This window comes from Paralichthys olivaceus, chromosome 1, assembly GCF_024713975.1.
Source record: "Paralichthys olivaceus isolate ysfri-2021 chromosome 1, ASM2471397v2, whole genome shotgun sequence".
Taxonomy (NCBI): domain Eukaryota; kingdom Metazoa; phylum Chordata; class Actinopteri; order Pleuronectiformes; family Paralichthyidae; genus Paralichthys; species Paralichthys olivaceus.
The window spans coordinates 13,629,326-13,654,472 of NC_091093.1; the positions used below are offsets into that span (position 1 = coordinate 13,629,326).

The 25,147-nt window shown below is 40.8% G+C and overlaps 1 protein-coding gene across 3 annotated transcripts in view; it reads left to right on the top strand.

Moving 5' to 3' along the window:
- Positions 1–359: 359 nt before the first annotated feature.
- Positions 360–25,147, top strand: part of LOC109624973 (frizzled-3-like) — a 28,875-nt gene continuing 4,087 nt past the window's right edge. The window contains exons 1-8 of one of the 3 annotated variants that reach the window (XM_069522197.1): positions 360–557; positions 1,581–2,414; positions 20,365–20,561; positions 20,726–21,028; positions 21,179–21,341; positions 21,660–21,959; positions 22,192–22,443; positions 24,935–25,083. In XM_069522197.1, coding sequence (XP_069378298.1) covers positions 2,010–2,414; positions 20,365–20,561; positions 20,726–21,028; positions 21,179–21,341; positions 21,660–21,959; positions 22,192–22,443; positions 24,935–25,083 — 1,769 coding nt within the window. In that variant the 5' untranslated portion in view covers positions 360–557; positions 1,581–2,009. Of the gene's footprint in view, positions 558–607; positions 801–1,580; positions 2,415–20,364; positions 20,562–20,725; positions 21,029–21,178; positions 21,342–21,659; positions 21,960–22,191; positions 22,444–24,934; positions 25,084–25,147 lie in introns of those variants that run through there. The other 2 variants (XM_020079919.2, XM_020079918.2) reach the window with 2 other exon arrangements.

The window sequence follows — 25,147 nt, forward strand, 5'->3', positions numbered from 1 at the left end:
TTGAAGTACACATAAATACACTGTAGTCACATACGCACCATTTAATGCATTAACACGGTAGAACACATTTGAATGTCAAATGAAGGTGGATGCATCGATATTCACAAACAATTCCTCTTCAAATCAGGACCTTAAACCAGTGGAATAAAATTAAAAACACAGACATACACAGCTTGCATTGCTGCTGAAGCTTTGTGTCCACTAATGACAGCAAACTGCAGAGCATCATTAAAAGCATCTCCGATCTGTCCATTCTGTCTTTATTAAGATTAAACACACAATATGCATATTTATCTAGCCAACAAGCCCGCACTTTAAGTGTGTTTTAATACTGTCGTGCACGCAGTGTGTCCATGCAACACGTCCACTGGGGACCGTTTTGTAGCGTCTCTGCGCGGCCACGCTGAATCCGCGGTCACGATGTGTGGTCTGCACGCTGCAGGGAACCAGCTGCAAACCGAGGAGCAGCAGGAGGAGCAGCAGCAGGAGCAGCGCGGTGCTGCAGTGAGCGGAGCCGGCGGAGGAGCGCCCCAACCGCCCGCTGCTCTTTAAACCAGGTGAGCTGTTTAGAAATGTAATGTCACGGAGGAAGTGCGCGATTCGTTCATTTCATCCGTTTTGCGGGAGAGCCAGTCAGACTCTGGATCATGTGCACGAACTGGGCGACGCGGCGCTGGAGACGCTGCGGTGACAAACACGCAGCTCCTCAGGATTGATGCGCTCTCTCCGCGGTGACCCCCCCGGCTTGTCACCGTGTGTGGTTGTGTCCTCGGTGCCGCGAGGACGCCCACGTTTGAAAGGTTCGTGCTTCCAGAGCTGCTCGTGGTTTATCCTCTGACTGAACAGTGAGGACGTTCACATTGACCGAGCACCGGGTTACGAGCCGCTCGCTTGGATCGATATCGGTTCTCGGTAACGTTAACGCTAGCTAACTCGCTATCAGGGTAGAGCGCGTGCAATGGGCCAGTTTGACGCAGGTGCAAGTTCAAACTTCATAACAGAGCTCCCCGCATTTGTTTATTTCAACCGCCATGTTGTATTAGCCGAGCTTTTATTCCTGGCTGAAGTTAGTTGTGTACAGTGAACCGCACAGACACCGAGCCCTGGAGTGTGAAACATCGCGGGGGAGCGCGACTGTTGCCCGGCCAACCTCACACACACACACGAGAGCGGGGGAGTGTCCGGTCCTCCGCAGGTGCAGCGGCCGCCTCTTCAAACAGGCGCTGGTCGTCGTGGTTTGTTTGAACGTGTCTTCATGAGTCTGCAGCAGAGAGACACTGAGGGTGAACGCGCGAGGAGAACGTGACACTGCGCCGTTTTTAGACTCGCACATGTGTACCAGTCGATGTTTCAGTGACCATCATCAGATGTTTGAATCTGTGTAGCAACCAGGGTGTGGCAGATCAGAGTCCACACCTGATACACTGCAACTTTACTCTGAGCCCTCTCTCTCTCTCTCTCTCTCTCTCTCTCTCTCTCTCTCTCTCTCTCTCTCTCTCTCTCTCTCTCTCTCTCTCTCTCTCTCTGCTTGTTTGACCATCTGGCTTTGTGTCTTCTTTTTTTTTTTTTTAAACCTGCAGGACCTGCTTGATAAATCCTATCCAGTGTTGCAACTGCATGTGGAGAAGCAGCATTTTGGGACTTGCAGAGGAATCAACAAGCTCCTGTGGAGGATGGTGACACATTGTGGACTGCGGATCGCAAAATATTACTTCAGACAGCGAGAGTGAGGAAGGAAGAGGCAGACGTCTGTTATTCCAGGGACATGCTCCCATTGGGGATGGAACAAGAGGAATCTGTGTTTGACTGTGGGAGCCCCGGGAAATTGAGAGACATCATGTTATTTTTGACTTAGAAATAAAAAATCTTTTGAGACGCTTTACAAAAATACTGCAATTCATCCATGGGCTACAGATGAACTTATACTCTGCCACGTGTGATGTTGGGGGTCTATTTTCCGAGTGTACCCACCTCCAGTGCTGATCCCCTAAATATGGACTCTGCTTCTCATGTTAAGGAACTTTAGAAATAATTTCAGCATGTCTTCGAGGCCATCCAGTGGCATTCTGGGGGGTGAGGAAGTCATCAGTATGAGCCACCGTGGAAAAATGTCGGACATTAAGACGCAAGTTGGAAGAGGATGTGTGAAAGACTGGTTTTCAGAAACGACAGCAGTCTACTGCAGACAGCGAGTATCTGTCTGTTTCTCTTTCCCCCTCATCTCTATGGTCTTACTACACCTCTCCCTGGTTACACCCGCTCTGTCCATTCAAATGGAGTCTATAGAGAGCCACAGTGAGTTCAGCTGTGAGCCCATCAGACTGAGAATGTGCCAGGATCTGCCTTACAACACCACCTTTATGCCCAATCTACTGAACCACTATGACCAGCAGACAGCCGCTCTAGCCATGGAGGTAGGTTGTTTGTGTGTGTGTCATTCAGGCAGTGCATGCTGCATGTATCAGTGTCACAGCACATGGGGACATTTGATAGCGGCTTCTAAGATGACACGGTGCTCATAAAACACATTGAAGCAGGAAACTATATTGTGGTGCATTTTAACATTTTGAGAGGAATCAAACGTTCATTTACTATTTACCAAATGGACATATTTCTTTGTGACAAAAAGTAATTGAAACAGCCACAAAGCGACCGCCTGCTGTTTCACATTGTAGTGTCACACCTGCTGAGGACAAAAGAACCTCAGTGTAAACAGACCATGTCAGAGACGAGTGTAGCTCAGAAACGGTTGTATCTGACATGTAAAATTCAAAAAAAATATTGTAGCCTAAGGTCAAAAGATGTTGTACTCTTGTTATTTATATATCATAACTAAAAGCACCTCAGGCAGATTAGTGATTTGAATGTACTGAGTCAAAGCAGTTTTGTAATTTGAGTGTATTTTATTACATCCCCTGCAAACATAACACACTACACCCTGTCAACCAACAAATTACCCATATCCTTTGTCCTCAGATTACAGAAATGGCTTGCACAGATCCAAATGAATCTCACAATGCTTTTTTTTTTTTTTACATCAAGAACAAATTGGATACATGGAGGCACGCTTGTCGTGAAGGGGCTTTTTACGCATGGAATATCAAAGAGTTGACAGGAGCAGTGAAACACCCGAGAAAAAGGTGACAGTCAGTGTAGCCTCCTCATGTTACAGCTCCATCTCCGCAGTGCACGTTACTGCTCATGCAGACTTAGATGAATGCATGGACTCACTCATTCACGCACTCATGAGTTTTTATTAAAAGGGAACAGTATCTGATAAGACAGAAGGTGCAAGCTTAGAAGCAGCAGTTGCAGAAAAATATAAATTGCAATGAGGTGTAACTGATAATTCCATAAGCATTGGTTTTAAGGAACAGAAGAGTAAAATTGCAGTGTTACACACAGTCTGAGTGCAGTACTAGACACACACTATCCATCTATATCATGTTACCTCTTTTTCCTACTCCTTTGTTACTCCCCAGATAGGGAGGGAGTGCTCGGAGCAAGGTGTTGCTCAATAACGAGACGTAATTACCTGTTTGCAGTTAAGTATTTGTCAGTACTGTCTATGGGATCTGGACACGTTTGGGTGTGTTCGTTTTATTAAACTACTGTAGGGCTACCTAGTAATTTTGGATCTGTAAAAGAAGAACCGTTTTTTTTTTTTCAACAAAGATTAAACACAAAGACAAGATCCGTACAGGCAAGGCCCAGCCTGTTTTAGAGGCCAAGTCAGGTTGAGATAATTCAATATCCAGACCTTTATTTTAACACATAACTACCTGTGTCTTCATCCATTCAAATGTCTATGGATTTCCATCCCACTAAACATACAGACTGGCATAGTTTGAGCCATGTTTTGGCTACCATACAACTGTGCTGATGGTTTGAAGAACACAGAAGGATAACAAATATCCGATGAAATAAATCTGCCCCCAGCTGTTTCTAAGTTGGCATATTATATTACCCCTGTTGAAGAGCAGATGGATTTTGACAAGGCCACTGTTCCCTGTGCACTTTGCGTGTTTAATCTCAAAAGATTTTTATATTTCGTTAAATGTTAATGTTTTCCCATGTTAGGTGAACATCAGCTGAAAGATCAAGCCAAAATTTGATGTGCTGTTACATGAATATTTAATCACAGAACAGGGTTTTTAACATTTTGCAGTGCAGGAGACTGTCAAGATCACAAGTGTCAGATCCTCGTTTTTCTCCCTTTAGAGAATAGTGGATGAAGCTGCAGCTTTAACAGTTCAACAGCTTTATTTCGAATAGACAGCCACACATTTTGAATCTGCTCAGTGTGTTTTCCAAGGTGCTGACAATCCTTTTGTTATAGCATTCACTCGGCACATTAAGAACCATGCAAATGTTTAAATCAAGTCAATTCCCCAGTGTCATGTCAAAACACGCTGTGTCAGGGATTGTGAGAAGCATCTGTTGTTGAACTTGATTTGACCCAGAATAAGAAGGAACTAAGTAACCGACACCCTCAGTCCCTCCAGTCATGGAAGAGACAGCTTTCTGAAGATGGTTGTGTAGCAACATGAGCCCTGTTAGTGTTCCTGCTCTGGTCTGCTTTGACCAGGCATGGAAGTCCTGGTGGGAACCCTGGTGGAAATGTAATAATATCTCTCATGGGACACTGGCTGCATAATACCAACTTGTGTGTGTGTGTACAGAGACATGCATGCAAATCTAGGTATGAGTGTTCAAGTGAATCTGTTACTGGGCTAAAAAACTCATTTTTTGCAAGGATTCCACATTTTCCTTCACGTCGTGCTTTAGTAATTAACATCTACAAGGTTATTGTCATGTATAGATAATATAAAATATTTACATTTGATTGAAGCTGATATTTCTGTTGCATGTTGCAGTAAAAAACTATCAATGGGAAATGTGAAATTCAAAATCATTGATTTCAAGCAGGAAAACACCATTTCTAGTTAATTCTGCAGATTTCTATACGTGTCCATATAAAGAATGTTTTCACCCCTCTCCATTTGTTGTTGTTTTTTAAAAAAATGATAAAGAGATCTTGATGGAAAAAAACTCATATTTAAGGGACTGATATATCTGTTGATATGATTTAAATCGAGGGGACTGTTGGGCCTTGGTGGTGGTGTGCACTCAACTGAGTGCTATTCTGGTTTTATTGTGGTTTGGTGAAATCTAAATGGATTTGTTGAGAAAATTTGTGACAATTGTTTCTGACCAACAACTTTAGTGTTTGGTTAGTTTTACAAGATTAAAGCTAAAATCCTTGCTCACACTCAGAAGCTTTTTCTTCATAAAGATGAGGCCTCTGAAGCCAGATCTAATTTAAAATATGCCCTACAGTGGAGTATGGCTTTTGTTCAAGTACAGAAGCTCCTCACAAAGGGACAGTTGAGATGATGAGTGATTCAGAAACATACATTTGGGTGTTTTACTTGTTGTAGCAAAGATATATATATAAAAAAAACAACTGCTGCCAGATCAGCATGAAGTATTGCATTCCTTAACTAAACTGGAGCCGTTGTCGGCAGCTGTTGTTTTTAGGTCATATCACACGATGAATATTTGCTCTGCCTCACTGGCAAAGCTTTCTTGTCTTTCTCCCATAGTAGATTGATTCTTCTAGTCATGATGCTGACATTTCGTTGTGGTTTGTTTTCCAGTCATAGCTTGAGACACATTCAAGCCCTTAATTGAATTTTTTTTTCTATTGTGGTGATAAGACCTTGGTGAATCCTAAGCCTTGACTGACACTGGAAATATTGCCTTTTCTCCTTCTTCCCTTTAGATGTCAAGCTCAGCCAAAAATGGAATATCCTCGAGTGTTTGTAGATGATTAACATTTGAGGCCTCATTCATTCAATGTTTGAGTGACAGGTTTCAGGTATAGATCTTTTTTTACTTCTTTTTTTGTAATTGCTGAGTTAGGCTACAGACTGACTCTATACTTGTATTTCCTGTGGCTGTGTGTGAGTGTGTTTGAGAGAGTGAGAGAGTGAGAGTGACAGGAGAGGTTAACGGTGCCAGCTGTCATCTCTCTCTACTGCTAACTAACTGCTAATCTCTCTCTCAGTTCCACAATGAAGACATTGATTCCCATAGAGCAACCTCCACCCCATCTGCCGTAATAGTCAATTAAACCTTAGCGAAGAGGGTGAGACAGTATGAAACATTAGAGGGGAAGTGGAAGATGAGGGAAATTGCTTTCATTAAGGAGAGTGTTTAAATGGTGTAATGATTTACTTGGGAACATTATTTTTCTGTGTGTGTCTGTGTGCTTGCATGTTTGCATGCTTTTGTGACTGCATGTTACTTAGGACATCAGACAAAGGCCATATGCCTGTGCTGTCCAGCTGCCACAGCGTGTTATGGTTCCCAGAGGATGTGCTGCAGGTTGTGACATTAGTCGAGGTCTATGTTAGACACAGAGATTTAGACGCATGACATCATCAGGATTGTGTGTCTTCACTAAGAGATGGAAATTGATCACATGGCATGCACATAATGCTCCAAGTCTAGGTTTTCCCCATAAAAGCACAATGTACGAAAACATTTTTTCCTCCAATAACATATTCTTCTCGTTATCTTATATATAATATTAGAATTACATAAAACATAATGCTTCCTTGACACTGACTGTCAGTATGTTTTGTGGAACTTGCTTGACATATAAGATACTATTAATTATGTTTAATATAATTACACAGTTTGTGATATGAGTTTAGTTTTGTATGTTTCATGTTATGATGTTATCACAGTGGGTCCATCTGTCCACAGGCAATTAAACACAAAAAAACTCCTGCTTAAGAACTCAAGACCACCTCAGTGATAGTTACTGCAACAATATGTGTCTCAGGACCACATTTTGCCTTGAGCACACACACACTCACACACACACACACACACACTCACACACAAAAGGTGAAAACAATACCAGCCACTCTGTCATGGCTGAAAATAAATGAATTGGCACTCATCATGTGAGCGTTGCCATGCCTGAGGTCTCTGGAGCCCAGATGTCTGCTTGGTCAGGGACTTTCCCCCTTGAATCATTAGGTAGATAGTTGTCTTCCTCATTTTGGTGTAATTAAAGTGAGATAGAGGGAATTATTTCTCATGAACAGTCATTAACTGGATATCTTTGGGATTTCCTCTGTTGTTACATACATTTAATTCAGTTATTTAAATAATTAAGACAGAAATATCAAAACTAGAGAGAATGGGTTTACATCCTTCGAAGTCAGTTTAAAAAAAACATTCTGCATTTTAGAATTTCATTTTGTAAAAACAGCGTATATTCTCTTACTGACTTAAAAATACAAGAGTTTTGCTGTATGTTAAGCTTGCAATGTCAAAAAGCTGTTGGTAACTTGCTGAGACTTCGGTTCTCTAAGCACGGAGGTTGTGTTTTCACCCCAGCAAGATTACGCAAAAACTACTGGGGGGATTACCACGAAACTTGGTGGAAGGATGTGGTATGGGTCAGGGAAGAACCCATTATATCTTGGTGTGGATCTGCATCAGGAAGCTGAAAATAAAGCTCATAAAATGATTTCCATAAATCAAATTCGAAACTAATTAAGAATAACATATTTTTGCCAGAATTATTATAAAAAAATAGTTTAATTTATAAAGATCAAATCATGCAATTTAAATGTTTTCATCAACCTTGTGATTTTCCCACATGAGGTTGCAGCAGGTTAATTTATAACATCATAGGATACAATTCCCATGCGCACAAAGGGAATTTCTTAACTTACTCATATCAAAAGACTTGTGTGATAATGGGGTTCCTAAGTCACTGACTGTTATTTTGGTGGTCAGAGCCTGAAAAGTTTGGGAAACCCTGTCTCTAGAGAATACTTCCTGAGTACTCTTTGCATTCATTATACCTCATTGGGTTTTTCTGGATAACTCTGACAGAATCTTTGTTGTTTGGATGCTGAGTGAAAGCGGTTAGAGAGCCCCTGGTCTAATAAAGAGTGAAAGACTTGGGGGTTTTGGGCACAATAGAGCTCAGTGTTTGTAAAGCAAATAGACAGCAACCCTGGCTCTGCTCGAATTAATCTACAGCCGTCAGTCACTATATTTACACACACACCACAAAGGAAGGTTATTTGAGAAATCAAATTTGGGCACAAAATTAATAAGTACATTTTCAAAATTCAAAAATACATTCACCTGTGTGGTCATTACATTTACTGAATCAAGTTTTTAAAGCAACGTGGACATGAAGTGTATCGCATCTTAAGGAGATCTTTTTTTCTCTCTTTGCTAATGAAGGACTCAGACTGATGCAGCAGGCTCTACAAATAGCTTCAACAGGTCTTCTTACTGTGTGCATGTGCCTGACATTTACAGTCTCCTGTTCTTCCATGGAAACCAGCTAATTTAGATTTATTTATTTTTAAAGTGAGTGTTGAATTATTAAGGATCCACTGCTACATGTAAATGTGTTTTCTTTCATTCTACCAGTGTCCCCAACAGAAAGAGCTATTCACTGGGTTTCTCTTAATGTTTTACCTTGAGAAATGGAACCAGGGTGTTCTTCATGTACATTGAAGAAATTAAGTTACTGCAGAATGCTGGCAGTAACCTCACCACTTAAGTGCATGTAAACACATTCAGGCATTCACCCTTCATTCAGCAGAGCTCTGGGTTCACATTCAAGTAGCAATTTGACAGTAATGTGATGCTAATGTAGTAAATTAGAAGAAAATGATACTCAACTGAAATTATTGACAGTTTAAAGCACATTTTTTCAAAAACGTTTTTTTTTTAGTAATAGTGGGTTTTTGGTGGGGAGAAAAAAATACCTTATTTTAAAAATGGCTCACAGTGGGAGTTGTCACTTCAGGGAGCCTGAAACTTAATCGGCTCTTAAAATTTCCTTTCAAGATTTGCATAATATTATTTTATTTCCTTTTCTTGGCTGTGTTATTATGCAGATCTATTACTGCAGTCATGAACTATAGAGGATCATAAACCTTTGTTAAAAAACATTGTAAATATGCCTTTTCATCAAGATCCATTAATTACTCCCGGGGCAAAATGGTCAAAAATGTCCAAAAACACCCTATATCGCAATGTTAAAGAAAGAGTAAAAAAATCCAGATCCACCCTAAAATGTAATAATATAACTTTATTTGTATAGCACTTGTCTAAAGAAGGCTACACAGTGCAAAATCCATGGCAAAACATGAATGAACTTCAATAAAAGGTATTCAATTCAGTTAAATTTTTAATGCCAAATCATAACATAATAAGGTCAAGACCTTAAATTTATAGAGAAACCTGACAGTTCCAACTGTAATGGGTTCTTTCTTGGTCCATGTCTCGTCCTTCCAAGTTTTGTGGAAATAGGCTCAGAATTGTGTAAACCTGCTGACACTCAAACAATCAAATCAACGGTCAGTAGCAACAACAGACCCTCTGTGGCAGAGGAAATTAATTTAATGAAATATGATGATAGGCATTTGGTGAAAAGACATTTAAGAATATTTCATATCCCCTCTTTGTGTTCCACCACCTCAAGAAAATGGGTACTGAGAAAATGTGATTGAATGTTAGTTTTACTGGTATTTGAGTTTTCTAACCGCGGTCGTTACAAAATAAACAGGAAGGACAAAGAGAGCGGTAGAGCAGAGACTGAATCTCAAAGATACAAAGGGAAACACTGACAAGGTGACAGGTTGTGTAAAGTCTTCAGACCCTACTGTCTCCAGTGTTTGTGTTTCTCTCGACATGGGGTCCTGTCCTTCAAAATAAGACTCCTCTGTCTAAGAAGGGCCACCCTGAGGCCACCGGGTCCCCACAACAGAGAACGTGTGTGTGCCAAGTCTGGAGAGTTCGGGGGTTATTGTGTGTAAGTGTGGTCTGTTTTTTTTTCTTTGTGTGTGAATACGAAAGAGAGAATTAGGTTTTATAGAGGTGTGTTTTTGTGAGTGTGTCATTGCTTGGTTGTGCAGTGTGTGGATGTGTGTGTGTGTGTGCATGTGTGTGTGTTCACGCTGTTCAGTGCATCTGAAGAGGCTTACCCTATTCTATGTGGCGGAGACAGACAGGTCCTCATTCAGTTTTAAAGTTCCTTTTTTTTCTGCTGAACTCTTGATTATCCTGCTTATTCTGATGGAGTCTATTGAGGCTGCTAGCCCAAATAAAGCAATCATTTATTTATGCTCAGAACAAAGGCACTGCCTGGTGCTGTTTTTTGGCAGGCCGTTCCCATCAGCATAGCTGCCACTACTGCTTATCCAGCCTCACAATGCTCACTAAAGAGAGATTTGAGGAAAGACTCAAGAGACTTTTCATTGTTCAAATACTGCCCTGTAGCCCACTGTAAATATAACGCTGATTTCCATTAAAACTGTATGAAATAGTGGTGTAGGCCATTTGAATTCCCTAACTTAATATTATTTTCAGTGTGTAGGACTATATACAATTGTATACTTTGTCATTATGTTGCCAATGTAACTGCATCAGATCAAACAACAAAAGAAAAAATACTTGTGTTCTACCATTTTAACTTTCAATTTCGATTATGTTGTCAGCATAGGACCAGGACTGCAAGGTCTGCTAGCATTGCTTACAATATCAACTGTGTGTCAAGTGACACATCATTCAAGCACTCTGGTCTATATTGGCACTAAAGCCATTTTTTATTCTGTTCATCCATCTACCCCTCCACTCTGAAGTCAGTGTAGTGATTTAATTCATCTCTATCCCTTCTTTTTATATTTTTCTATCCCTCTGTTGTTTGCACAAAGATTTGGTTGGAGCAATTTGGAAGTAAGAAATCAAATGTTTATTTAAAAGCCCTCTCTTTAATCCTTCCACCATCAAGTGGTCTGGATGTCCATATTTACACAAATATGTGTGTATTAACCAGTGTTGAAGCTCTCTAGTGCAGCACTCGGTCACAAGTCTGAATTAAGTCCTGATTTTGAAGACTCAGCACTGATACAGATGATTTTAGACTACTTACTAACAGTTGGAAATTGCAATCAAACACACTTCATAGGTCTCCAGTTACTAAAAGTTAGTCCACACCTTCCAGCCAATCAGAATCGAGAATTCCCTGTAATACTCGATCCGATTAATCTGTCACCTGGCCTGCTCTGTATCCCTCTTTTGACCCCTCCCTGAATCTGTGTGATGAATATTATGGATTCTGTGGGTTTTGTGCTGTGATCTAACTGTTCATTTGGCACAGAGCCCTGCAGTGTTCGGCTCTGATACAACACATAAATATAGGTTATCCATGTCTTATGGTCTTAATCTGAACCCATGACCCAGCCTTGGAACTGTGTGTGTGCGTGCACGTCTGGTGAGAGAGGGAGATGTTTAACCCACGCTGCTAAGCCTAACTTCACACTAACGTACACATGCAAACACACACACACACACCATTGATCCCCTTCTCACGCAAAGCCACTCAACAAAAGGCAGAAAGAACATTTTCAGCATACTGCAGATCAGGAACAGCGTCAGCGTTAAAAGCTCTCGTGCTACTAATTGCACACTTATCGAGCCACTCACACCTTTCCACTAAAATATCTCCCACATAACTGCAAAAAAGCACAAGGAGTTTTAAACAGGTAAAATAATTGCCAGCTGAGAATAGCTGGACTGTGTTCAAACCTTTTGACTCTGAGACATCTTTCATTTTGATTTCAGAAAATATGGTTACTTGTATATCACCAGTACCATCAACTAGTGGAAATCTGTTGTTATGTGCATTTTTTTAAAAACTGAATCAGTTCAGAATAACAGATAGAGCAAAGAATTCACTGGTTGCCAGGCAGTGAGTAGCTCTACTCCTTGTGTACACCCATTTCCAATCTGCTCCATCTCTTTGGATGCACTACTCCAGCTCCACCCACCCACTCACTCTGTGACTCACCCAACTAAGTCTGCCAACCTCCTGTCCAACTTCCAGAATCTGTCAGTGATGTATGCACATTTCACCTTGAATCTACTCTGTACATGCATGTCTGATGCATCCCCTCTTTGATCAACATTAAATGTCTTTACTGTGGACAGAGATGACATACGCTACACAGTAAAAAAAATAAAATAAAAAAGGCATAGGCCATGAACCAGTTTTATTAAAATAATCTATTATAAAATAATAGATTGTATAGTGTCAAACTGTTTGGTTTTTGTATGCATCAAGTGCCAGAAATAGTGTATTTTGTTTTCATTCTCAAAGAGCGTATAGGCGTTGAGCAGATGGATATGCACAGGTGGCTTGTATGGTGTTAGGACGTGTGTGCGTGCTATCTGATTCAACACCATTGTCACATTCTTGGCTTCCTATCTACATCTCTGTCATTTCATTGGAGTCGTTCTCCTACGCCTCTTAGTTTCTTTTATTCCCACTTTCAGACTTTCTGCTCTGCACTCCCTGTGCAAGCTTGTTGGCTCTACTCTTTGGATGGTTTCGCTGTTTAAGTCCTACCACAATGTGTCTGTGTGTGTCCGTGCACATGCATGTTATCCTCCGTGAGACATAGTCCTATGAGAGCCTCCACATCACCTGTTGCCATGGTAGTTAAATAGGCAGAGAAGGAAGGGAAGGAATGGAGGGAGACAGACTGGCAGGGGAGGGGAAATTGGATGATGAGTGCATGTTTTGGACTAGACCGAGGAGAGGACGAGGAGGAGGAGGAGGAGGGAAAGGACTGCTAATACAAGCAAGGAAATTGGCAATTCATATTCCAAGTCATGTAGCTGAAAAATAATACACAAGTGTTATATGTCTTGGAGTGAAATTGTCTTTGGAAGTCTGCAATCTGTGATGTTGGCAATCAAAGCTGTGTATTCATAAAGAAACATGGTGCAGTTGATAGAATATATATTATCTCTCCACCCTCATCAGTGAGAGACAGAGTCCGTTATTGATGTAGGAACTTAAGGCAGGCACGACAAGTTAATCCACAATTTTTCGTACGTTTATTGTTGTCTGGCAAAGGCAGACACAATAACATATCATTTGTTGGAAATGATTGACAGCTCTCTTCGAAACTTGGATAATATTAACCCTTCCGACACCTGATTGGATGAACATACTTGCATTTGAATCATCTTCATCAAGAATTTAATGTCAATTTTCAGTTGATACAGAAATTGTCAATGTGGTTATTATGAGTAGTTAAGTCAAATTTTATCATAAAGATATTCAGGCTTAAATCCTGTGGGAAAGTTGAGCCTGTACGACCTATGAAAGGATGAAAATACAGTAAATCATGGCTGTTTGTATGTTGGAGATAGGAGTTAGAGTTTTGTCATATGTTGATATTCTGTAAGAGTAATTAGAGCCTGTAAATAAATTAGAAAATGGTGAGATGAAATAGATATTTGGGTCACTGATAAGAAATCGGTGGGTTGAGTTAAGTGAAGAAATTGTGCATTTTTTTGTGTGATGTGTATTTAGGACATGAAAAAGAAAACATGAAAGACAGAGTACATAGATTGTGTTTTTGTATTTTTTGTGGAATATGAAATAACCTGACAAAAGAGTAGGGAATGCCAATGAATGCTGATGCTGGAAGAAGAAAAAGGAGGAGAGGAGGACAAGTGCATGTCAGAATAATTGCCAGTAAATGGGAGGCGAGGAAAACAAGAGATGAATACGGGAGAAAGAAGATAGGAGGAGAGGAGGAGGGGAAGTGAACGTGAAGGGGAATGCCATTAACGGCTTTGTCCGGTCCTCCCGACTGAACGATGCATGGACACGGATAAACGAACAAATGAATGAAAGAGGGAGAGAGTGTGGGAGAAGGGTGCCCCTTTCTTAACTGTCCTTTCAGAGATTAAGCAGGAGAACATCGTGGTCTGTTCAGTTCATCTGTTCATGGCCAACGCCTGTCTCTCTCAAGTGTGTGTGTGTGTGTGTGTGTGTGTGTGTGCGCAAATGCTATATAAGATTAAATGTAACCAGTAATGGTGGAGGGCATCAGTAAGTAACAGTGGTGTGCATAGAGGATTTAGAAATGGGGTGTGCTGGTGCAAAGGCAGGGAGATAGAGGGAACATGTAATTGCTAAGTGGTTGTAAAATGAACTGATGCACTTCTCTTACATTGTAAAGAGAGAGAGACAATGTAATTGGCTCTAATGTGTAGTTTAAGTTGAAAGAGGAGAAAGGGGGTTTGAACAGCAGAAGAAAGGCACAATATTACAGTTTCTCCAGAAAGATGGAAAATTTCAGGATTTAGATAAAGACGCAGATGTTGCAGGGATGTTACGTGTTGCAAGCTGATGGAGCTAGAGCTGATGTGGTCTGACAGCATTTGTGCTACAGGGCCTGTCTGACCGATGTGAAAGTGAGTTATGGCCAGACTGAGATGAGGAAGAGACAGAGACTGTGGGATTGATTTTCTCCATCTAAACTCCTGATCAGTCAGAAAAAGGTGCAAGAAACGGAGATAACTAATTAATTATGTAACAATAATTGCACAGAAATGTCCTATCAAAAATCCATTGAGAGAATATCCATTTATCATTCAACAAAATTTGTATGATTTTAATAAATTGAATACATTTGCTTTTAGTCTCTTTTTATCTTGTAAAATTGACATTATAGGTTTTATAGTTTATTCATAATGTTGCTCTGAAATGCACTGAAAGCGCTTTAAAGAGCACTCAACAGTCAAAATCACACCAACATAAAGTCAATGAAGCTGTATGGAAGCCAAAGACAGTTTCACTACTTTCGGAAGTAAAGGACTGATAAACATTTGATAATTATGCATTTTGGGGAAAAAACCTTTTTGAATTCGACTCGGAGGAGCTGCATCTTTGGAGGCTTAGACCCGACAGCCTGTCACCTTGATCTGACCATAATACAAAGCTGGTGACAGTTTCAGGAAGTGTGTGTCTGTGTGTGTGTGTGTGTGAGTGTCTGTCTCAGGTTCTCACACTCTAAATACTTCTTACAATCCATTTGACTCCCTAATCCACCGGGAAACCGCCACTCTTTTCTCCATTTCACTCCACTCTTTTTTTCCCTCCCTCCCTACTCCTGCTCCTCCTCCTGCACTTGACAATGTGTATGAGTTTCTGCAGAGTTGGCTAACTGGATTTTCTACAAACGTTCTAAGCCCCCGGACCCACACACATGCACTGACAACACACTGGATAAACAAACTGCTGAAAGATATTAGACATGTCCAAGAATCATAAGTCATCTTGTTTTCTGGTTTTGGATCTAAATCAAGATGAGTGCAACCTCCACAAGGAAGGAAGTTGCTCCGGGCGATTAGACTCTCAGGGTGTTTACGCCACCGTCAACATGGGTAGTGGTTTAGCCAGTTTCAGTAACACTGTGGGCAGAACTGTTAACAGTTTATTAAAGTCTTAAGTTGCTTACCATTTTAAAAAAAATACCACTTGAGCGAGAACACAGCAGAAAAGCTTTACAAACTAGTTCTCACACACAACACCCCTGTACTTTTCCTGTTGCGTGCACTGCTCTCTCTTTGGTACCAACTGTATAGTAGTTATTGGCATCATACCGCTTGTCTGCCAAAAGTATAATTGCTTGCATTACGTGACTGTTAATCTTGTGCTGCTTTCTTTCGTTCTGTTTTTCTTTGTGGATTTTTTTTTCTACCTAATTTTTTCCCCTTCTCTCTCCCGCTGCTGGGTTTCTTTGGAGAGAAGGAGTAAAGAGAAAGAAACTTAATCCCTCCATTGAACAAGAGGTGGACCAGTCAGGGGCTTTTTTTCTTATTTTCCTCTGTGTCAAAAACCCCACCGTGCTCCTTATGCTGAATCATCTGTCCGAAGCAAACTCTCTAACTCCAGTAAACCTTTCACTTGATTTCCATCTTATTCTGATTGTTAACCTGCTGATGTTTCGGTGGTTCAGTCTTATCAGGGCATTTATCTGTCTTTTAGGCAATCTGATATTTTGCTGAGTAGCTAATGGGATGGCTCTTGTTTGATTGTAGCTATAAAGACAGCAGGGAGGAGAGGGTGCTCCTGTCAGTCTCTGGCTGTCCATTATTATTAAAACACACTTTTTCTTCTAAATATTTTTACTAATAGGTTTAAATGATAGTTATTATCAAGTTTGATTCAGAGAACATGACTTGATAATAATAGGGAAGCACTCTCCTGTTATATTATTAGAATGGCATCATTCTATAGATAATCTTTCCTGGCATCGCAGTTGATTTAACAGCACTTAAACTGCACTAATGGTTTCTTAGGAAAGCTGAATATGTGAATGTTGAAATGTTTGTCTCAAATGGTGCCAAGATGAATGACTAGGGTCAACCCACCACCATTATTTTTAAACCAATGTGGGGGAGATTTGGAGCCCTGCACGATGGAGAGCATTTCGGTAGCATAGGGTCTGCATCATGACCTCTTGATAACTTTATATTTTTGAATGACAGGTTTAGTTCCAGTATTATTATTTTATTTTTTAACTCGCTGTCGAATTCATTTCTTTTCAATAATGTAATGTTTGTCTGAGTTTTAGTTCATTAGAGTAAGTGCTGTCTACCACTGTGGGTTGTGCTTAAAGGCAGCAGTGTCGACAACAGCACAAAGGATTTGTGCTGTTGAAGAACCAAGTCTCTGGTCACAGGCTATGAACTTTTGTCACCACAGCTACAGTGCATACTGAATAAAAGCTGTATAATAGGACTCAACTGGATTTTATATCTGCATCTTGTTGCTATATAACATTTGTTGAAGGTGAGTATATGTTGATAGCATCTGGCACATAAATTGGGCAAAAAATTACAATAGTACAGGGAACCAGGGTGATGCTAACTTCTGGGCTGGTTTTCAAAATGCATCATCCCTGCAGTTCTTTATGACTAGAATCAAATTTTCTTCTATGTTAGTAAACTGATTCAGTCCACCACACACTGAAGGAAGGAAAGAGAAACAATTACTGTTGGAGATATCATTTGCAGGAAGCTGATGCACTACATTTCCTCTGCTCCCCATCCTTCTACCTCCACATATGTCTTCACCCTCAGGCCTGGTTTGCAGGCTCCCCTGCTTTCCGTTTGCTGACCGTCCATCACAACTGACTACAAAATGCCAGACATTCACCCTGTCGCCCTGCATGGAATGCTGATTGCCACTCCCCTCCTCTCTCTTTTGGTGGCACAGTTAGGCCACTTAATATCAATATTCTCTTTGTGGGACGAGATGGGGGGCAATTGCCGTGACTGTCAGAATAATTGCACACAGATATCTGCACACAGGCATTGACTTGCACACACACACACACACACACACACACTTAAACTGGGACATACTCACACAGAATACAACAACAATGATGTGCGCACACATAACCTCACATGCACTGGTGAACTGGGTAGAATGAGGGCACACAGGAGTCACACACACACACACACACACACACACACACACACACACACACACACACACACACACACACAGTCACTTCAGAGTAAGTATCAGGAGAAGCTCCATGCTGCTTGGCAGTGACACACACTCATGCAGAAAGCAAATAGGACTCGGTTAAGTGTGGCCTCAGGTCATCTGACATGTCTCTGTCACATACATGTAGAAACAAAAAGACAACAAAACTGAGACTGTAGAGCTACCATTAGTGTGGGCAGCATATCAGAATAAGAGCTGGCACTGAGGAGGCTTCATCAGAAAATAGAATGGTAGCTGATTGCAGCAAGGCAAAGGTTTGCTGTATTCAAGAATTGGATTGGCTATTGTTCATTCTTTAGAGTACAGTAGTTTAGAGTATCTTTTCATTCAGTCATGAAAACATTATACATAGTATACACAAAGTCAACACTCATGCAGTAGCATGATGCTTAGTGAAATTCTCAACACATTTCATAGTTTTAGGTATAAATATAAAAGACTGTTAAGCAGTGTATCTAAGCCTTAGCTCAGGACCTCCTCACATATCAGGATGTTTAAATATGACTCCATCGTACAGCTGACGACTAAAGCATCTTATAGAAAGTTGTCAATGAAGCCGCACCACTTTGTCACCATATCTGCACTGTAAACAAACATATACACATATTTAATTGTTTATCTACTCAAGTGTATGATGTGTGTATGTGATGAGGTTTGGCCTCCATTCAAAGCTCATGTGATTCCTATCTCTCTGTGTCCCAACACAGCGAAGGCTGCATGTTAATGCAAAAGGGGAAAAAATGTAAAATGTGTGAATTATTGAATGGAGTGGAGTGGTGTGTGCGTTTGTGCTCACATGGTTCCCTGCAACGTTCAAAACTATGTCACACAGCTCCTGCACCACTGCACCCATTTACTGGTGGAACATCTCTCCAATGTGCAGATCTAGAACACAGCAATTGAGAATGATCAAAACATACTCACAAGGTCTGAGTCTGAACACATATTCATCGATGCACAAATGCCCTCACACAGTCTGTAGGCATATACTATAGCTTTTGTAGAAAGCAATCAATGTAAGTGCACTGTTTTGTGTTACATGAACACATGTTTCATACACACACAAAGTGCCGTGATGTGTGCAGCCAGCCCAAGCGTTTTGTTCTGTTGCTCTCTATTCATTGCTTTCATGGCTCTGCTCTGATTTCCGTTAAGCTGCACTGAAAAGTCATCATCGGTGTGGCCAGATAATATCAACTTTATAAAGAGTCAAATAGATGCAGGTCACTTTGCACACACAACCCAAACAGCATCCTGTGGACATGATGTTACTGGCAGTTGCAAATGTGTGTGTGTATCAGAAAAATATGTCAAATATGCAGCATTAGGTGTGTGTTGCACAAAAGCACAAAATTATACAAACATTTCTTTACAAAAATCTGTTTAACGGGCAAACTAAGACACTGTCTTTGTTCTGCTGCCTCATTCAAACATCCAGTAGCAGTTCTGTTTTGACACTGAGGCCTACAAAACAGGCTTTGACTTAAGTTTACCCAGAAATGTTTAAAAACCGCTGCTTATTTAAAAATGTTCTGTTGTGCATTTTCAGCAGACAAGACCTAATTTGATTTTGACAAATCATTGCTGGGGTTTTTTTGCAGTAAATTCCTGATACCAATATATCGGCAGATTATATTTAAATAATTGCAATGATTCATAAGATTTTGTTATCAAACCTTTATGAAAAATAAATATTTGAGGTGATTAAGGCTTGATATTTTACAGTTTATCTTTATTATAAATAAGTTAAAGAAAAATACAAATACAACCAAATATGCAGGACTGAAACTGAGAAAAAACTAAGGTTATTGCGTAAAATGTCAACATAAATGCACATCTTTCCTGCATTGTGTATCCTGTAAAATATTTTTTTCATATTGGCACACACGCTAATACAGATTTTTATCAGCAAACCGATAAATCAGTCGGACTCTCATTGTTAAAGTGCCCATATTATGCCTTACGGTTGATTTCACGGCTGAGCAATACCATTGTTACTGTGGCTGCAGCAGTGTTTAGGAAGCCTCTGGGTAAACAGCGTGACATTTCCAACACATGCTCTAAGAGGCTGACCTGTCATAAAAGAGTAGGTCAACTGACCAATCAGAGCAGACTGGGCTTTTTGGGAGGCGGGCCCAGAGCTAGGACAGTGTTTCAGACGGAGGGTGAAAAGAGGCGCAGAGGCAACGTACAGTCTGAGACGTGTGTATTTTGAACTTTACACCATGTAAACCTTTTTTAGTAGACCCCAAAACAAAAATGATGAACCTGTAAATGACCAAAATATAGATATGTAAAGGAAGAGCTCAAGAGGCGTTTTTGAACACTCCATCAATATCTTCCAGTCCTTGTGTGGATTAGAACCAACAGCCTGAAGGTCACAGGCAGCCAGTCTCTAACCTTTAGAACCGTACTCCAGGGAACAGAATCTATCATCTGTGCTGTGTGGATTTCTGTGTCGTTTGTTTATTCACTGTATTGACACATGACTGGGGCTGAGCCTTCAGAGGTTTGTTTTACTCCCCCAGACTTCCAAAGGATGTTTTGTAACATGATTGCTGTGATACATATTTAATGAGCTTTTTAATCGATGGAACACTGAGCAGTAGGATTTTCAGCAGAGTAGAACTAACTTGTCCTCTCACTGATGACTATTTCAAGTTGAATATGTGCCAACCTTTTCCCGAGCCTGTGTGTATTTTTTTTTGTATCTCTGGTAACATCATGCTTACTCACATACACAACATATTTAAAAATAACTTTATCATGATGGTTCAATCTGATATTAAAATGTAACATTGGAAAGATGAAATGTGTACGTGTTTGCTAGGGAGTCAGGAGACCATGTAGCCATCTGTAGCCATGACTTCCAGTTTGGTAGCAGGTTTAAACAAATAGATTCTTAAAGTCTTTTTCTTTCCCTCCATCTGTAGCCTTTTCATCCCATGGTGAACCTAGTGTGCAGTGCTGACCTGAGGATGTTCCTGTGTGCCCTGTACGCCCCGGTGTGCACGGTGTACGGCCGGGTGTCCATGCCATGTCGATCTCTCTGCCAGCGCGCCAAAGACGAGTGCCACAAACTAATGGAGATATTTGGAGTATCCTGGCCAGACGACATGGAGTGTAGCAGGTGTGTATTTTATTTGAAATCAGTTTAGGTAATTTTAGAGGCTGTACTCTTTGCTGCTGCGGATGTATTGTACTTAGCCATTGCATATAACGTATCAACGAGAGTCCGAGCAAAATTTACATCAGATTAAACTGCAAGATCTAACATCATTTTTCTTTTTCCAGGTTCCCTGATTGTGACGAGCCCTATCCTCGAGCAGAGGACCTGCTAACAGGTTCTGAGCCCACTGACCAGTCATCCATGACTGTGCAGAGAGACTACGGTTTCTGGTGCCCCAGAGAGCTCAAAGTTGACCCTGACCTGGGATACTCTTTCATGGGCAAGAAGGACTGTTCTGCCCCATGTCCCTCGATGTTCTTCAACCAGCAGGAGCTGACCTTTACCCGATACTTCATAGGAGTCATCTCCATTGTCTGTCTGTCCGCAACGCTCTTCACCTTTCTGACATTTCTCATTGATGTTACCAGGTTTGAATGGCTAAAATCTGATATCAACTTACTGAGCATGATTTATGAGAATACTTGATTTAATTCTCTATAATTTTCATGGATGCTGCAAACATTTCTGAACAGTTTTTGATAAGATAATTAATCTGCATTTTCTTTTTTTCTCATTAGGTTTCGATACCCTGAGCGTCCAATAATCTTTTACGCTGTGTGTTATGTCATGGTGTCGCTGGTGTTTTTCCTTGGTTTCCTGCTGGAAGACAGAGTTGCCTGCAATGCAGTCATCCCCTCTCAGTTTAGAGCTTCAACCATAACACAGGGTTCACACAACAAGGTGGGAGCTTCACTTCACACGAATTTCATGTGAATGATTTTGGTTTGTAAGAATCCTGTCACGTGGAAGATTTTCTTTAAATCATTTCCCTGAATGTTATTATTTTGATAATAACATTAGTTATACTATACTTTTGATAATTACTTTTGATCATTTGTAGAGATAAAAAAAATGAATCTGGATTCTCTCTCTGTCCATATATCTTGATCATAATTTAATACGTGATGTACTTGACAAGTAAACAGATGCTCTCCTCTTCAGCTGTCAAACATGAATTTAATGACTGATCCAAAGTTTCTGCTCCCCCTCCTCTCTCAGGCGTGCACACTGTTCTTCATGGTCCTGTATTTCTTCACCATGGCTGGCAGCTTGTGGTGGGTCATACTGACGATCACTTGGTTCCTGGCCGCTGTGCCTAAATGGGGTAGCGAGGCCATTGAAAAGAAAGCCCTCCTCTTCCATGCTATCGCCTGGGGGCTCCCAGGGGCCCTGACTGTCACCTTGTTGGCCCTGAACAAAATTGAAGGAGATGGGATCAGTGGAGTGTGTTTCATAGGCCTCTATGATATAGATGCCCTGCGGTGGTTTGTTCTGGCACCGCTCTGCCTCAATGTGGCGGTGAGTACAGTCAGAAGATGAATGAGTGAGTGGGTGGATGAAAGAAGTGATGAGTGGGAAGATATGATGAATAAATGAATGGTTGGTTGGATGAAAACAAGTACAGATTGTTGTTTTTTTTGGCAAGATGGATAGATTAGAAAATGGATTGGTGGATGGTCTCTTGAAAACAAATGATATATTTTATTTGTGTCTGTCACAGTCTTATCTTGTCGTTTCTCTCTCTCTTCAGGTGGGCGTGTCTCTCCTGTTAGTGGGCATTGTGGCTCTGAATCGGGTGCGCATGGAAATCCCTCTGGAGAAGGAAAACCAGACCAAACTAGTCAAGTTTATGATCCGAATGGGAGTGTTCTCAGTGCTCTACCTTGTGCCCCTGTTGACTGTGATTGGGTGCTACCTGTATGAACACACCTACCGAAACATTTGGGAGAATACATGGATGGAGGAGAACTGCAGGCGCTATCACATCCCCTGCCCATACAAGGTAGAGAGGAGAGACCATGTATTTATGAAAGCCTGTGTAATGTTGCCATCTTTGCCGGATTTTGTGTAATTTCCTGTTGACACACAGCAAACATAATTAGTTGATCAGTTTTACACTAACCTAATACTTCTTGTGAAATCCCAGATGTCCAAATAAATTTGCATATAAGGCTGCTCATTAAACATATTCCTCTACTTTCTCTCTGAAAGCAGATGACTCCTCAGGCTTTACCTGTCGTCTCAGTCACACACTGAAAACAAATACAGATAAACTCTTGGCAGTGTTTTGGCTATCGCAGCACTCTGTATATCACTCACACACACACTCAGTGTGTGTTGTCACAGTGCCAGAGTTAGCTGGTGTGAAGTGCCCAGTTGCCCACTGTGAAGGATTAAGTATTTTCTCTCCTCATTAAGTGGCTGAGATATGTTTATTTGTGTGTCAGAGAAGTACATCTACCAGAACCAGCAGGTAAACAAGATACTAAGAATTATATAATACAACCTTTTATTTACCATGTTATTATTACCAGTGAAACTTAGAGACTTTGAAACAAGTAAAGTAATAATGATCTGAAAGCATGAGCAAAGACTGTGTGTGTGTGTGTGTGTGTGTGTGTGTGTGTGTGTGTGTGTGTGTGTGTGTGTGTGTGTGTGTGTGTGTGTGTGTGTGTGTGTGTGTGTGTGTGTGTGTGTGTGTGTGTGTTGGTGAGAGGGGTGGGTAGTATGGTTGAGTGAGTAGGTATTTGTGAGGGGATAAGGGAGCAGCATACATCATTAGCTCAACTAATACAGACTCCACACAAGACTGCCATCTCTGTTTTACTCTCTTTCTTTGTCTCTTTGTCTTTCTCTCTCTCAGCTGGTTCTCACACACTTCTTTTACTCAGTCTCCCCCTTCTTCCTCTGCACTCTCTCACTCTCTCTCAGGGCTTGCTCAGTCATGCTCTGCTGCCTGTTCTCTATAATGTCTTTGTGGCTGTTTTGAAGAGTGGCAGAAGTGAGATGTTTAATAGCGTCTGTATGATAGTATGTGTTTGATAGAAAAAAGCATCTCATCAGTTTCACGTATAAAACTTGAAATAATACTAATATTTGAATATGTTTTCTTTCCTGTGATTATTAAAGCAGAGTGATGTTACAGTAATTTCATGAAGGAGAAGTGTCAGCAAATTTGCCACTGACACATTATACTGTATGAGAGAAGCTGGGAGCAGGTGCAAGTACTTATAGTGTGTGTGTGTGTGTGTGTGTGTGTGTGTGTGTGTGTGTGTGTGTGTGTGTGTGTGTGTGTGTGAAGAGACCCCCTTTATGTCCTATTGTAGCTGTGGAATTTCAATATTGCAGTGTTATTTGATCTTTACCCTCGAGGGGGGTTGGGGGGGTCGGTTGTGTGCAAAAGTTAGTGCATGTGTAGGAGCGCACAACTCCATGATTTTGGATAATTGAACATTCTGTAGGCATTGTTCACTTTATTTGTGCGTGTGTAGGGTCGGTGATCTACAGAAGGCTCAGAGCCTCTTGTTTTACCTCAGGACCTGAATCTGAGACATTTAATCTCTTCCTGGGTGTGACAGACCAACGTTATTAAAACATATTAATTCTCCTTATTCTGGTTCCTTTTAAAAGCAAGACACACCCACGCAAGTCCTTCTCCCCGAGGAGTCACCTTAGGAGATGGCATAAATGCTAGAATACTGAACGAATAGCACCTTAATTAGGATTTAATCTTAATTTGAATAAAAAATGAAATGTCACTTGTCATTGTGCGTGTTAAGAATATATTAGATTTTCTGTTTATTCCTGCTCCCTAAACTGATTCTCTGATTTTGACTGAATTAAATAGTAAACCACACAATTAGAACATTGTTCTGTCAGTATCCACTGACGTTCATGAGTCGACACCCGAGTGAAAACTAAGAAAAATGTTAAATGCCCATATTTGTTTCATACACTACACATCTTTTGAAGGTGCTTTCTGTTTATCTTGAAACTCAACACAGTTCTAAGTTGATCTTTTAAAAATCTACTTTGATTTGGGGACTTGGATTCTATAAACTGAGGGTTTCTTTAAACCACCTACATTACACAACTGCTGTAAAATACTGCCCTCTGCTGTCAGATACTGTATCCTGCATCATAGTTGAACGAAAGCTGTTGCTCTTCAGCCTGACTGCAGATCAGCTGCTGAAGATGTTTCTTTTCTTGGATTAACCAACATTAACAAAGACTAACTGGACTATAAATATTCATCAGTGCTGGATACCTTTAGTATGTGCGAGTAGTTATATGTAATTGAACGCTTTTAGTATTTCCACCTTGTGTTACTGTTAAAGAAATATTTTAAATTTTGAAAATAAATGCTGATCTGTAACAAAGTGAAAAGAGATCTTCTCTTCCTCTGGCTCGTCAACATTCTGTGTTTTAAACACCTTGTGTTGTGTTCATTAGATAATTGTGGAGTTGATATTAAATATTCCTGTTATTATCAGGTGGAGCAGACCAGTCGACCGCTCATGGTTTTGTTCCTGATGAAATACCTGATGATGCTGGTGGTGGGGATTCCCTCTGTGTTCTGGGTGGGCAGTAAGAAGACCTGTTTCGAATGGGCCAGCTTCCTGCACGGGCGCAGACGCAAAGAGTAAGTTTTTGTTTTGTTTTCAGTCCTGCTGTTCAATGAGCTGTCGCTATGGTGACATGTGTGT